General features: G+C 29.8%; 1 protein-coding gene across 1 annotated transcript in view; it reads left to right on the top strand.

Annotated features, from left to right (window-relative positions):
• The window catches only part of Crag (DENN domain-containing protein Crag), a 99,984-nt gene that overhangs the window by 19,659 nt on the left and 66,798 nt on the right, over nucleotides 1-13,527 (top strand). The window contains exons 3-5 of the mRNA XM_067267823.1: nucleotides 10,863-11,049; nucleotides 12,808-12,864; nucleotides 12,940-13,009. Of these exons, the coding sequence (XP_067123924.1) occupies nucleotides 10,863-11,049; nucleotides 12,808-12,864; nucleotides 12,940-13,009 (314 nt within the window). The remainder of the gene's footprint in view (nucleotides 1-10,862; nucleotides 11,050-12,807; nucleotides 12,865-12,939; nucleotides 13,010-13,527) is intronic.

The following is a 13,527-nucleotide window of genomic DNA, read 5'->3' on the forward strand; positions in this document are numbered from 1 at the left end:
ATCCTTGAACATTCTTACCCATTTTCGAACTTTACTGTCACTCATAGCATTATCACCATAAACTTCACAAATCTGACAGTGAATTTCCGCTGCTGCCAAGTTTCTTGCATTCAAGAATCGAATAACAGATTGTATCTCACAGTCGGCGGGAGACTCAATTTTCTTAAACATTTTAAACTTTTACAGCTCAGCATACAGACAGACGATATGGCTGCAAATGGCATCAAAACACGCGCCAAGCTTGCTCGGAGCAGAAGCATATGCATACTGCCGTGATTGCGCATTATTCTCACTTTTATTCACAAACGGACCTTATTTAAAAAATAGCCCTCGTAGATAAAATTTTGAAAACCAATAGTTAAGAAATATAAATATGATCCAAATTTGAATAAGTTGGCTGAGAAAATAAAGAAGTTTAAAATTTACACTTATAAATTAAATTTTTCAAATTATTTATTTATATATGCTAATAAAGAAACTAAAAAAAAATTAAAAGGTGTATTGTTTTTATATGATAAGCTAATTGGAGCTCTTAAATGTAGCAGTTTTCTTCAGGCTGTTTAAGTTAGTAATTGACAAAAACCTATGTTGTTTAGCATTATTGTAAAAGCTCTTAAAATTTTATTTTTAGTTCATTTTTTAAAATTTAGTTCTTGATTTCAATAAGATTTCTGACCAAATATAGGTAATTGATGATAATATCATTATTATTTAAACATACTATATGTATCTGTATTCTACTGTTTAAATCAGAAAGTATAAATTTTGCTTTTGATTTGAAACAAGCTTTATGTGATATGTATATGCACCTTTTAAAATAGTTTAGAATAGTTCTGAATTACTGCTGTCAATAGGCAAAAAATTTTGGAAATGATTTTAATATTTAGATGAATTTAAAAACTGATTTTTCCAGGGAAACATGCATATATATAGATAACAGATACATATAGTATGCCATGAATATTAAGAGATTTATTAACTATAACATTTTTAGAACATGTTTCCAGTTTCATAAACTTCTAAACTTAAGTATTCAATGGAACATTTAAATTTTGGTATCTTTGTCAATGGGAGAATACTCTGAAAATGTTAAATTCAATATAGCTATTTATTTCTGTTTATGGTAACATATTTATCTGCTTTGTGGATAAAGATAAAATTCAGCTTTATAAATTAAATATAAAAATAAAAGTAATATAAATTTATATTATTAAATATAAAACAATAAAAATGATAATAAATAAAAATTTATTATAACAGCTTGATTTCCGTCATGTTGAAAAGATGCAGATGTAGTGATGACTCATTATGCAGAATTTTATTCAATTAATATGTGAATAAAAAATTATATACTGCAATATTTTGAGTATGCAGTTATAGTATTGCAGCAGCATCTGTTTTGAAAATTCTTGTTGAATTAGAATATGAATTAGCTAGTTGTATCAAGTCAGAGTTGCAGCAACTGATTTTATGTCTGATACAACAAAATTTTTTGCTTCTCTTTCAATTAACACACTTTTATTTTATACTAAATGCTAATATACTAATAAATTTGATACGTTAACATACTAATTCAATGATATAACAAGTAATTAGAAATCATAATTTTTAATTTTTAGTTTTTGAAAAAAATGAAAGTGGTCTTTTTAAAATTTTATTAGATTTAGGTCTATTGGTATCTTTGTTAATTCAATTCTCAGTGGAGATCTCCTGCATCATCTTTATTGCAGTTTTGTATTTAGCAAAAGATTTGCTGTAAAGATTGTTGTTAAATTACAATTAAATAGGAAGAACAAAAAAAAAAAAAACAAATACATAATTAATAAAGGGATGTCCCAAAATTAACACAGGATTTAAATTTTGCACAATTTTCATTCCATTGGGTTGGCAATGCCATATGAAGTGGCATCTTGTATTAAAAATATTGTGATTGATTGATATGGAATGATACACAATGAAGGAGTGCGTATAATCGTTAAAACTCATTACAAGCACAGGGAAAGTTTTTCTGAGACTGTGCACAAATTGCGTGGCATTTTCAGTTGGAGAAATGTGCCAAATGAAATGACTATGCAAAGATTAGTTCAAAAATTTGGAGAAACAAGTTCAGTTACAGACAACAAAAGAACTGGCTGTCCTCATACCAGTTGGTTGGCTGAAAAACATTGCCACTGTGGTGGTGCCGAGTGTCTTGAAATGTCAATTTACCATCAGTCATCAAAATTGGACATTGAGAAGCACCATGGATTTTCATGAGAGATCTGCATTTGTACTCATTCAAGATTCAACTGACTCAAGAACTGAAGTCAAATGACTATTTGATGTGCCAGGTGTTTGTTAATTGGATGCTGGAGATCCAATCTGCATCAGCAATCAGCAAGAATCATAGAATCAGCAAGTGGATGGTGACTTTCCTGAGAAAATCATCTTTAGTGATGAGGCACATTTTCATCTTGATAGGTACATCAATAAGTAAAATGTCTAAGTATATCAACATCTTGAAGCACAATATACATATAGATACATAACCAAACAATCGCTTTAAATAATCAGGCTATAAATCTGTTATTTTAATGATTAATACTAAGTAATTAATGTAGATAAGAGATGGTACCTAGTAGCAGATTACTTAGTATTAATCATTAAAATAGTGGATTTATAACTTGATTATTTAAGGAGATTGTTTGGTTATGTATTTAAGTAAAATGTCATGTTTGGGGCATAGAAAACCCTTGGGTCATTCAAGAACAGCCAATTCACTCCCAGTGAATGACAGTTTAGTGTGAATTTTGGACTGGTGGAGCAATTGGGCTGTACTTCTTTAAAAATGAGGCCAAAAATCCAGTGACCATCAATGATGTATGTTATTACAAGATGATATTGAAGTTTTTGTAGATGCATTTGGGAGGCATGATTCCAGTAGGATGGCACCACCCGTCATAGGGCACACAAAAGAACCGAGTTGTTGTGGCAGAAATTTCATGGGTGGCTCATCTCTCACAGTGATGATCAGAATTGTCCACCATGATCATTTGACCTGACACTGTGTGACTTTTTTTTCTGGAAACTCATAAAGTTCAAAGTTTATGCCACAAAAATAAGATGATTCCTGAATTGAAAGCTGAAATTTGAAGAGTTATCAATGAAATTGAGCTGTAATTTTGTGAAAATATGATTGAAAATTTTTGTCAAAAGAATATGAGTAGTGTTGCCACCAGTCTGGTTTTTAATTCATTGTCTGGGTTAACAATTAATTTTGTCCGGGATTTCATAGAAATTGTGAAATTATGATGAAACAAAGTACTAGCAAATATTTTTATAAATTTACTTTATTTTAACAGTGAAGGACTTCACACTCTCACCTAAAGTTAATTTGCCATCTTATGCCGATGTACGTTGCAACCTGTTGACCTTTTTTTTTCTTTTCAGCTCTTTACAGTTAAGTTATTTCATTTCTTAATTTAAGTTGCTCCTACACAAGTCCCTAACTGGTTTAGAACTGGCATGCACATTATTCTTTGCATAGCAAAATAACATTGTGCATGCATCAGGGACTTCTGTTCGAACAAACCTGACCTGCTGTCTGGGTCAGCAATTTTGAAAAGATGGCAACACTAAATATGAGTGATGGAAGAGTTGTGAGGGACATTTGTGGGATATTGTATTCTATATTTAATTGCAATGTTTATCCTTTAAAATGATGTAAAAACTTTGCCAATTAATGGATAAATAAAACTTTTTTAAAATTAACTTGTGTGTTAATTTTGGAACATCTTATATTAACATAAAATTTATTAATATAAGACATAAAATATTTTGGTATACAATATTTATGTAAATACCTTTATTGTTAGGTATTCATTTCTGCATGCAAATTAAGTCAATGACATTTAATCAAATTTAATTTTTCATCTTTTTCTCCTATTTGAGTTAAAGTTCTTTATCTAAGAATTTTTAAGTAAAGAGTTTTTCCTCACTTAGGTGCCATTTTATTTGAAAGAAATGACATTGGTCCTCCTAACCAAAATTTAATTTACAATAATCTTTCTGTTAATAAATAAAATTAGAAAATAATCAACAATCAATGGAAGAATGTCAACTTTAGAAGTTATTTTCAGAAGTGTTTTTATACTAGATGGCGTAAGATCAATAGGTGGAATGATAAGCAAAATGAAGCATATTTTTGTTTCTTATTATTTTAAATGAAATTAAATAGCAAAATAGATACAATAGAATTAATCTATATTAAATAGGCTTCAAAATAATATCTAAACCGTAAATGTAATTCATTAGGGTTGCCAATCATCATCCATTGAACCATATTGTCTTCCTGCCCTCCTTTTATTAATAATAGCCTTCTTTTGAGTACAGTTTTGTTTAAATTTTCATTTATTATTTCTGAAAAATTATTGACAGATGTCATTCCAATATTTTATTTTCTTATTCTAAAATAATAGTTTTGTCTTTATCATTCACTGGAGTAAGAGAAAGAAAAACACACTTTTATGAATCAGACAAGTAAATAAAATTTTTGGACAAAATTAAGATGGTGTTGTGCAACAGTTGATAATTTTAACATTGAGTTTAAAGCATTATTACCTACTTAATGCATTATAATTTAAACTTAATCAACAAATGTTTGTAGCAAACTAGTTTGTGTTATTATTTGATGTTACATATGAATATATGCAAATTGCTCTTACTTAAATAATGAATTATGTTAATTAAACTTTTTTTACTGTAACTCTAATAATTAAATGTAATTAAGTAAGTATTAATACAGTGGTTTCCAACCTGTGGGGCGCGCCCCCCTAGGGGGCTGCGAGACTGTTGCAAGGGGGGCATGCAGCTGTTTTCAAAATATCATTTTTGAATACAAACCAAAAAAGTCGAATAGGTGTCAAAAAAATGAATCAGCAAAATAGGTATACGTAATCCACAATCCTCGCCGCGAATTTTTTGGGTACAAATGCTAAAACATCCATCCATACTCTTGCTGGAACGAAAACATCTCGCTTTCGCGTTTGGAGCCGAGCGCCGGTGGGGCGAGGAAACAAAAGACAAGCACTCGGAACATCCCGGGTATTCTCGTGCTTACTCGCGCCAAACTTCAGTAAACAGAAGCATCTGTTTTTTTTTCTGTTGTCTATGAACAGAATTAGTTCGTTAGTAGTGCTTGCGATAACCACGTTGATATATAGAATGAAACACTTCGCTTTGGTAACTTCTAAATTAATATTGAGGTAAATTTCATAACTGTTATAATAGTACATTATTTTTAGTACATTTAAAATTATTATTTCTTATAATAAATAATTATTTTTTATGTATATTTTTACATAATATTGTATATTATTTTGTAGCCCATTAAATAAATTATAATATCAGTTGAGTATTTATGAAATTAGATTGTTAGAAAAATTAAGGGGGCGCAACAATTTTTTTTAAGGGGGGCGCAGGTACAAAAAGGTTGGAAACCACTGTATTAATAGAAATCAGGCCCACCATTGGATAAAACACCGGTAGTTGGTTGTGGGTTTGCATCTCATTGACGGACTAACTACATGGAGTTTTCTGGAATTTGTTCACATTAGTAACACCTAAATAGGTCCAGCTTTCCATAAAAGTCTTCCTGGGATGCATTCCCTTGATAGATCACTCAAGTGTCACGTTGTTGTAACCAAATAAACCAAACTAATTCTAACAAGCATTTATTTATTCTGACATGGTTACAATGCCGGGCTGCAACTTTTCGTCACAATGTTCTCAATTCTTTTAAAAATGGTGGTCTTTCCCCTGTACATCATACTTTTTCTGTAAGCAATAGAATTGTATTGGTCATGTATCCAACTCTGTTCAGGGGACTATTTTGAATTGAAATAAGGTGGCTTCCATTCCAAAGCAGAAATTTGTATAAAGTTAATTTGGGCCTCCTGCCCCTAAGTGTTCTGTATTTTGTCTTGACTTTCATCTAATCCCTTTCTTGAGATTAAGGAAGGACAGACAAACAAGGAACAACAGTTAGAATTTATAGTTCTACAATTTTTTCAAGTTGCAGCTCAATAATTTTTCTATAAATGCAATATTTACAAGAACATACTTCTCATGTAGTTTATACAACCAGTTGCCAAAATTTAAACACTTTATTATTACATTCTTGCATTTTTACAAGATACTTTTTATTTAAACTAGTTAAGTAACGCTACATCAGCGTGTAGTCAGAACGAAGCTGCTTGCACCTTTATTTTCTAGATTTTGAGGAAAAAAGAAACAAAGAATCATTCGTTCTCAACAATATATATGATTTTTATTGGATCATTTAAAGGTACAAATATAAGGTCAGAATAAGCCATTAATTAATTGCTCATGCAATGTCTCATGAAATTCTGTCTATCACTATATGCCTTGGACTTACAGATTGACTCGTTGCGATCTTTATTGTAACTCTTTAAAAATACTAGGGTAGATGTACCAGTTTTGGCCAGTGTAGTATCAGTTCTGGCCAGAAAACAAATTTAACTTAAAAATATAATCACAAATGAAACAAACTTTTATTGTTAACTGTGTGAACAGTTAACAATAAAAGTTTGTTTCGTTGGACAGATTTGAATATGTGGTGATTATATTTTTAAGTCAAATTTGTTTTCTGGCCAGAACTGGTACACTGGCCAAAACTGGTACATCTACCCTATGTCAGTTATTTTTTCACTGTACTCAATGTAACATAGATAAGACCGATAGCTGTTTCTTTTTTCCCTATATCTATTTTGATTTTTGGAAGAGTTAATCCCTGTGATTTATGTATAGTCATCGAGTATGCTAAGGTAAGGGGAAACTGTCTATGAGATGGCAATATACTGCCATTGTTTGAAGTGCTTGTTATGGGGATTATTGGAAACAGATTATCATAGATGAAAGATCCCTGATAGCTATCGAATTCCACTAAAATAAACAGAGGAAGAGCTGGAGGGCGAGCATTAGGAACATATATAATGTAGCGTATAGTTCCTAGTGAACCATTGACGAGATCTCCTTGCACCCATAAGTTGACTCTCAGAATGATTCTGGCATTAACTGAGAGATTCAAAAACTTGGAGGGATCGAGAGACCAAGAGCTTGAGTCATCTTTGGATGAAGGCAGGGCAATATCTGGAGTGTTTTCAGATGATATATAACAGGCATGGGCAAGTGCGGCTCTTTTTGAGTTACATGCGGCTCTTGCTGAAAGTGCTATCCTTTCCGGCCTTACCATACTATCCACCACGATAGTACAGAACTGCGGCTCCCATGCATTTTGCAAAACCTACATTTCGGCTCCCACTGAACTCTTGCTTGCCCACTCCTGCTATATAAGCAAAAGGGCAACCAGTTGACTGCAAGTAGTCTTCATTGCTTTGTTTAACTTGCTCGTTTGTTGGATATAGCTCTACTGCCGTTTGGAACTGATCAAGTTTATCTCTGGATAAATAGGCTCGATTTCTTGTCGTCAGAATGTTCAGATCTGTATCAGAGAAATCACCCAAAGCTAGATGTTGTAAGACATCTGTGAAGGAACTATCTGTGCTATTTTGTCTATGAGAATTACTAAGTTCAATGAACTTCTCAAAAGAATCAAATGCGAATCTACCTTGTTGGGGCATTACATCTTAAAAAACACTCGAGTAGAGAGGAGTATCTTTAACAGGAGGAAGCTGACGAAAATCACCAAACAAATAGATAAAGTATTCACCAAAAGGCTCATCTTTTTTGGGGTTTATCTCTCTCAATCTTCTCTCGATCATGTAAAGCATTCTTGCACCAATCATTGACATTTCATCGATGATGATGAATTTGAGTGACTCATCTCAATTTGGAATCTCAGCTTCTCCATTTAGAGATCGAAATTTCGTACTAACGATAGGAAGACGAAGGAGAGAATGGATTGTAAAGCCATCAATATTGATCACTGCTGCTCCACGTTTTAAAAAGAAGACTTGTTTAAACTTATTATTTTATAAAGATTCTTTATATTTGTTGTGTGTCCAGTTAGCGACAACATTTACCTTTCAAAATTACTGTTTTAATGCTTGTTATATTTTCCGACCACCAGATGGCGCTTCTACACGTGTGTGCAGGAAGTGACTAACACTTGACTTCGTGCATTCCTTGTCAACAAAATAACTCTGGAATGAGTTGTCTGATTTTGATGAAATTTTCCACGACAACTCATCATCACTCAAGGATGAACTGATTAAAATTTCAACTCTCAAAAATGATCCATACTGAAGAAAAACACCTATATCCAGTCCCACAAAAACGGATCATTTTTGAAAGTTGAAATTTTAATCAGTTCGTCCTTGAGTGATGATGAGTCGTCGTAGAAAATTTCATCAAGATCAGACAACTCATTCCAGAGTTATTCTGCGGACAAGGAATGCACGAAGTCAAGTATTAGTCGTCACTACGTTCCGACAACAAGTCTTATATGAAGTCTTTCGGATGTTAAGGTTAGCAATCATATGCAGGGCCATCACAATCTGTCTAACACGGATCACTTTTCAAATATTAATAGTAGACCAGTATTAATGAGTAGTCATTGACTGTCCTTTCTTCCAGGAGGAGGTCAATGACTACTTTTGGTCGAATTAGTTCAACCCACTTCCTCAACAGTTTCTTCTTTCTATTGGACCAGTGGTATGGTGGTATTCAAATAGGAAAATTATGTAATACAAGGCTACCAGCCTGTGCAAAATATGTTTTAAGTGGTTTTTGAGGATGCTAAGTTTAAATATTCGGTATTTACTTTTTGTTGGCAGTTTATCATTTGATATTTGGCTGTGAATGGTACAGTTTCTTAGAGTTAACATTAGAAAATATTATATCTGAAAAATTTAAGATATATTTTCAATTTTTGTCTACCTGACTATTAAATTTGTGACATTTCATATTCAATTAACGAGACAATGGTAGACTTAAATAATTAAACTTTTTATATGGTTTTCATTTTAATGTTTGTTGTATTATAGTATTTGATTTATATAACTACAAAGGTTATCTTACATAAGGGTTTATCATGCTGAGTAACCAATCTAATGCATTTTAAAAATTCTTTATTCCTCTGTAATTAAAGAATTTTTAAAATGTGTTTGATTGATTACTCAGTGTGCTAAACTCTTACGTAAAATAACCTTTGTAAATAAAAATCAAATATAAAATAATATAGTAGAAGGGTTAGAAGTACAAAAGAATCTAAATGTTTGTTGTTATTTTTTGCCTGAGCAACACTGCACTCATCTGCTAGTTAAGTAATAAATGAAGTAGCCAAGACAATAATAAAATGTAAAAATATTCACAAATTAAAAGAAACAATAAATGTCTTTATATTTTGTCCTTTTCATTACCTCAGAAATACAACAATAGCTTATTGACTGAAAGGTCAACTCTGCCATAAAGATTGCATTCCTGAAATGTTGAAAAGGACAAGATATGAAAACATTTATTTCTTCTAATTTGTGAATATTTTTATAATTTTTTGTTGTTCTAGCTACTTCATTTATTAATAGACTTCTTAGTAAAAAAAATTTGTAATGATGGATAGTATTTTGACTGTTTTTGAATAAAAAAAAGTGTTTATAATTTTTCTTTACTTTTCTTTGCTTATCTATTATAATGAAATTTCAATATAATAAAATAAATTATGTGGTTTCGATAGATGTGTTGTAATGAGATTTAATCTGTGTATGGTTAAGAAAGTTTTGAGATACATTCTAATGTTTCATTGTATTTTAAATTATGTAATTTAGAATGAATTGATTAAAGAATTGTTTGATGATCTGAAGCTGAGATATAAAATCTTGAAAACACTTACTCTTCTATTATTATGTGTTGGGTTAAGTGAGATATACTCGGTTAACACCGGTGGCTATGTACTATGCCGGACCAAAGTCAAGGCATCTATTATTATTATTGTTATTATTATTATCATTATCTCTCACATAACACAATATTCCTACATCAAGGTTTACTCTAACATGGTTTGAAAATTGGAGACATCCCTGTACAAAACATCACAGTTTTTAAGTACAAATCCTAATTTGATATTTTTCATTCAAGCCAGAATGTGTGTTGTCACTCATTTGTCCACAAATTTCAGAATATTGAAATTTTGTTTCATCCTTTTCACTCGGTTTTCTTGAAATGAAAACTGATTGTATAATTTTTCTTCTCATCCTAACTTCCTATTCTAGCTTTCCTATAAATTGGATGTCGCTGTCATTGGTGTAGTGCTCTAAATGAACCTGAAAGACTGTTACCGTGTTTTGTTTTATAAATTAAATTAAAAGTTACTAAATTTTTTAAATTAAAGTTTCAAAAATCTCTTAGGCAAATGCAAGCAAATGAAAATATTAGATTTTATGAAAAATGTAGAGAAAAATCAAGATGTTGTTGATACTTCAGGTTAAGCTCAGAAGATAATGATATTTTATCAAAAATAAAATGTTTGTGTTTAACTGAGTTTAGCAGTGAAGAAAAAATTAATAATAATGTGCAATACTTTTGATTTTGATAGTTTGCTAATTATTGATTGCTTTAATACATATATTTTTCTTAATTACATAAAAATATTACATTTTTGCTAACTTTTGGAACCTAACCCTATGTTTTGTATAGCATGGATTTGCATAACACAGCACTTTTTCAGACACTAACTACTATGTTATATGGGGGATACCTGTATTTGTTAATTTGTAAGTTTTATACTATTTGTTTTGTATGATTTAATGAATTGATATTTGAACTTTATATAAAATATAGGAAATTATAAATAGTTTAAGTTTTGTAATTGTTTTGTAACTATTATAAATTTTATTTTATGTGAATAGGGTATTATATGAAGGAAAAGAGAGAGTTATGTCTGATAGTGAAGTAGTTTTGTCAACTTTTTATGGTCGTCCTGCAAATGTAAATAACAGTGGTTCAAGGACTTTTCTTACATATCGAAGGGCCATGGAACATGCTCCCTGTAATCAGTTGGTTGTCACTGATATTTGTGTTATATTAACAAACAAGGTAAATATTTAAAAATCTAAAAATTTCTAAATTTCTTTCAGTGATTTTAATTATTAATTTTTTAGTGATATAAATCAATTTCAAACTTCTACAATAATCAACAATATCTATATTTATATAATTTTGATAGATTTATTAATATTGATATAAGGTTATAGAACAGAGTAATCACAACACATTTTTATTAGAAAATCATATATTTATTTTTATATACAACAAAAAATTTGAATGATTAAGTTAAATGACAATTTTTTAACAATAGAAAAGAGCATGTGTATTATTCATATATATATTTCAAGGCTCCTATACATTGTTGAAAATAAAACTATTCATTTGACTAACAAAATTGTGCTTGCATTTGTCAAATTCTGAAAGGACCTCTCACTCATTTTCATCAGATTTAAAACAGTGTTTTTACAAGAGTGGAAAGCTTGTTACTTTTACTTTTTTAGTGTATATATACATACATTAAAAAATGCAAATAATAATTATGAATATCTTGTAGTTAATATCATAGTTAAAAATGTATATTTATTATTATTATATTGTTGTAGACAGGTTGTTAATACACGTTTTTACCATTTAATTTTATAATTCAGTCCTTATCATACTTTTATTTGATTATTATATCTTTAGTTACAGCCTGTTCATGTTCACACTTGCATGACATTTCAGATTAATGAATTAAATTATTTAATTTTTACAGTAATTAAAACATTTTTTATGATTTTTCAAATTTGACTGTTGTGCTGCTTTCTTATATTAATTAACCACTAATTAATGAATCAATCTTGAAGAATTTTAATAAATTTTTAGAGCAAATGATTAGTTTTAGAGTTTAATAATTGAGCTGTTGAAAGTGAAAGTGGTGTAAACCACTTTTCATTGATATTGAGAAATTTAGATCTAAAGTTAAGTACTGAATTAAAAATTACTGCAGGTTTATTGTTTAGTGCTTTTACCTATGAGAAGGTAACATAAATATTCTATTTGTTTACAACGAATATGTAAATAATACTGCCAGGAACTGGAACTGAAACTCGGCAGCAACATAGTCTTTTGGAAAAACTGACTTACACCACTTTTACTCTCAATGGTTCAATTATAGTCCTAATAAATTTTTTAATTTTTAACTTTTTTTTTAATCTTCCAGTAAACTGTTTTTTTAGATAATTTCTGTTAACCTGTTCTGTGTATGTTTTGTCTTCCTGTAAAAATTAATATAAAACTGTTTGGTTATTTAATTATATATATACAGGTTGACCGACAGTCTCTTATCTGAAATTGAAGAAATGGAAAAGCTTCAAAAATACCAAAGGTTGTTTACAAGTCAGATGTGTCTCTGATGTTCATGGATATTTGTTTATTTTTAGGTGATTTTTTTTACTTACAGGAGAGAGTTATTTTTCATAAGAAATAAGGATATAGAAACAAAATATGTGAAAAATGATTTGTTTTCAAAGGCTTGAATATCTTGTGTTAGTCATGTTGGTAATTAGTAGAACCTTAGGGAAACCTTACTTTTATAGATGCCAGTATATGGTATTTAAATACAGTACTACCATTCTGAAATCCAGAAAATGCCAAATCCTGAAAAGTGTCTGGTTCCAAGGATTTCAGATAAGAGTTGTTGATCTGTATATATATATATATATATTTAATTGAACTTTCATATTCCATTAATGATATAAAAAATCTATATACTTACTATCTTTTACTATTTATAAAACTACTATATTTTCAAATTAATGTATTTAGGGAGAAACACCACCACACGCATTTTGTAAAATAAATAAAAATTTAAACAAAGGTGTGGTGAGTATATTTTTTAAAACTTAGTGTACATTAAGACACAAAACTTTAATTAATATATTAATAAAATTTTCATAGATGGGTTCTGATGTATTTTTATGTTATAAGAAATCAATGAACAGACCTGATTTGATTTGTTTTAAACCTGGTAAGTATATCTTAAATACTGAAATAAGTTTTAAATATTTTAGAAATTGTATTAATGAAAATTATTTTCATATTTTATTATTATTCACTGGAAAGTATTATAATTTGAGTAAAGAAATAAATAATACAAGGTTTTCAAAGTAATACTACTATGTTTTATGTTGAACTTACAGATATCATAGACAGATGTCATCGTACCACTTTCCTTTGCAGCGTATAGACTAGCTGTTTCAAAATTACTCTGATTTGAAGATTTACATGCATGATATCTTTTATATATGGCAGAAGAGCATTAAATCATCAAAATTGTGATTAGATTTAAGATTAAAAGGCATTTTCTTTTACAATGAATCCAAATTAAAGCTGATTTTTGATATTAGATATAGAAAGAATTAGTAAACTGTTATTGGTCCTAAAATAAGTGCAAGAAGCTTTATGGAGAATTTAATGATTTGGAGAGGCATTATATTTCAATGGATATACTCGTCTACATATTAAAAATTAGATTTCTAATTGAAG

The sequence above is a fragment of the Centruroides vittatus genome, unplaced genomic scaffold, assembly GCF_030686945.1.
Source record: "Centruroides vittatus isolate TY-2023 unplaced genomic scaffold, ASM3068694v2 contig_3088, whole genome shotgun sequence".
Lineage (NCBI taxonomy): Eukaryota > Metazoa > Arthropoda > Arachnida > Scorpiones > Buthidae > Centruroides > Centruroides vittatus.